General features: G+C 54.2%; 1 protein-coding gene across 1 annotated transcript; it reads right to left on the reverse strand.

Annotated features, from left to right (window-relative positions):
* Positions 1-330: 330 nt before the first annotated feature.
* Positions 331-1,557, reverse strand: LOC105309413 (cathepsin G-like; the record flags this gene model as incomplete). The annotated part of the gene is made up of 3 exons (XM_011385557.2): positions 331-538; positions 990-1,244; positions 1,422-1,557. Coding segments are annotated over 3 exons (541 nt in total), but the record flags the coding sequence as incomplete, so codon positions are not given.
* Positions 1,558-1,668: the final 111 nt, after the last annotated feature.

Consider the following 1,668-nt stretch of genomic DNA (forward strand, 5'->3'; position numbering starts at 1 on the left):
AATATCTGGTAGGGGAGCCTCTGGTAGGGCAGGGAGTAAAGAAGCTTGCCCTGGGGAGACATCTGTCCTCCCATCAGTCCCTGAGGCTGTGGGCGTTGTGTGTGGGGGAGGGGAATGGATGGGTTGGAGGAGAGAAATAGCTCATCCTGTCCCACAGGATGGCGTGTGGGGAGGTTTCAGTTGTCCTGGGGAAAAGACCTCATTTTCCTAGAGGAGCTCAGACTCAGTCCTGGATACACTTGTTGGGTGCTGAACGATGTTTCATGAACAAATGAGAAACTGGTATTTCCCCTGTAGACAAGGACTTTTATTAAGGCTTCCGCTTCCAATAATCCCTTTTCAATTCCAGAGAACAAGAGTCATTCACAGGAGGTCTCAGTTTGATTCCTCACATTTTGAAACGTCTCATTGTTCTATTTATCCAGGATCGGAAGCCTGCGACTCTGGTGAAGACTGCTGGAGGAGTCCCCATACGATCTCCGTAGGAGACAATGCCTTGGGCTACATTGTTACACACCAGGGGGCCTCCGGAGTCCCCCTGTGGGTGATGAGAGGAAGGAAAGACACTAAGCCAGGCCTCCCTGCTCCATGCCTCCCATTCCTGCTGCCTAAAGGTTCAGCCTTCAGAGACTGCAGGGTGGGTGCGATTCCTCAATTGCCGCGTGTGTATGAGATGAGAGGGTGGTTGTGGTGCGGAAGTCAGCTTCTGGATCTTTCCATTATTCGGTTTCTCACTTGGCTATGGTTACTGTCTCTAGCTCAGCCCAAGTCAAGGTACCTTCATCTTTCAAGGGAAAACACTGCATATGTATGCATTGTGTGTCTGCTGCTCCTCTCATTCCACCAGAGACTGGATTGATGGGAAAAAGCCCCCACCATAGTCTGGTCAGGCCTCCAGACTGAGGCCGTAAGATGCAGGCTATCCCACTGCCCAGTTTTGCCCTGGCTCCTATGTCTGGGGTAGTGCTGGCAGATGCCTGTGGTCTTACCATGAAAGCAGATTTCCGCTCTCTCCGGTCCCCCACACAAATCTCCGTTTGGCCAGTGTAGGCCCTGAAGCGTCTGCTGCACTCCTGATCCCTCTGCACTCTCAGGCGCACGTCTCGGAGTGTGTCTGTTCTTCCCTTCAGGCTAACCAGGCCCCATCCAGCCACAGTGCACGAGGTCCCAGGATTCAGCCTGGCCTGTGTCTGAGGCAGGGCCACTGGCCTCACGAATCGATTCCGCCGGGCTCTATTTTTCAGCTGGCATAAAGAGAACTGGCACTCAGGGACTGTCTCTGCAGCACTCACACCACACCCCCACAACCCCTTGGGACTCCGCCCCGGCTTCCTCCTCCATGGTCCCAGGGACAAAGTGAAGTCCCCAAGCTGGGAGGGAGCCAGCTCAGTTGGAGAACCAGAGGGTCAGGCAGGTGATACCTGCAGTAACATGATGTCATTCAGATTGTTTTGCGGATCATATTGAGGATGGCGGATGGCTCTGAGCACAGACAGGCGCTGCTGGGTCCTTTCCTCCCTCCTGATGTTGTGGGCCCCCAGAATGACGCGAATACGGCTGCAAAACAAATAGTGGCCTAGTGGTAGGTGTGATCCTTAGGCGCTAAGGTCCACCAGCTCTGCAGGGCGGGTAGACAGCCCAGGACATCAGGACTGTAGCTGAGGGAAG

The sequence above is a fragment of the Pteropus vampyrus genome, unplaced genomic scaffold, assembly GCF_000151845.1.
Source record: "Pteropus vampyrus isolate Shadow unplaced genomic scaffold, Pvam_2.0 Scaffold736, whole genome shotgun sequence".
Taxonomy (NCBI): domain Eukaryota; kingdom Metazoa; phylum Chordata; class Mammalia; order Chiroptera; family Pteropodidae; genus Pteropus; species Pteropus vampyrus.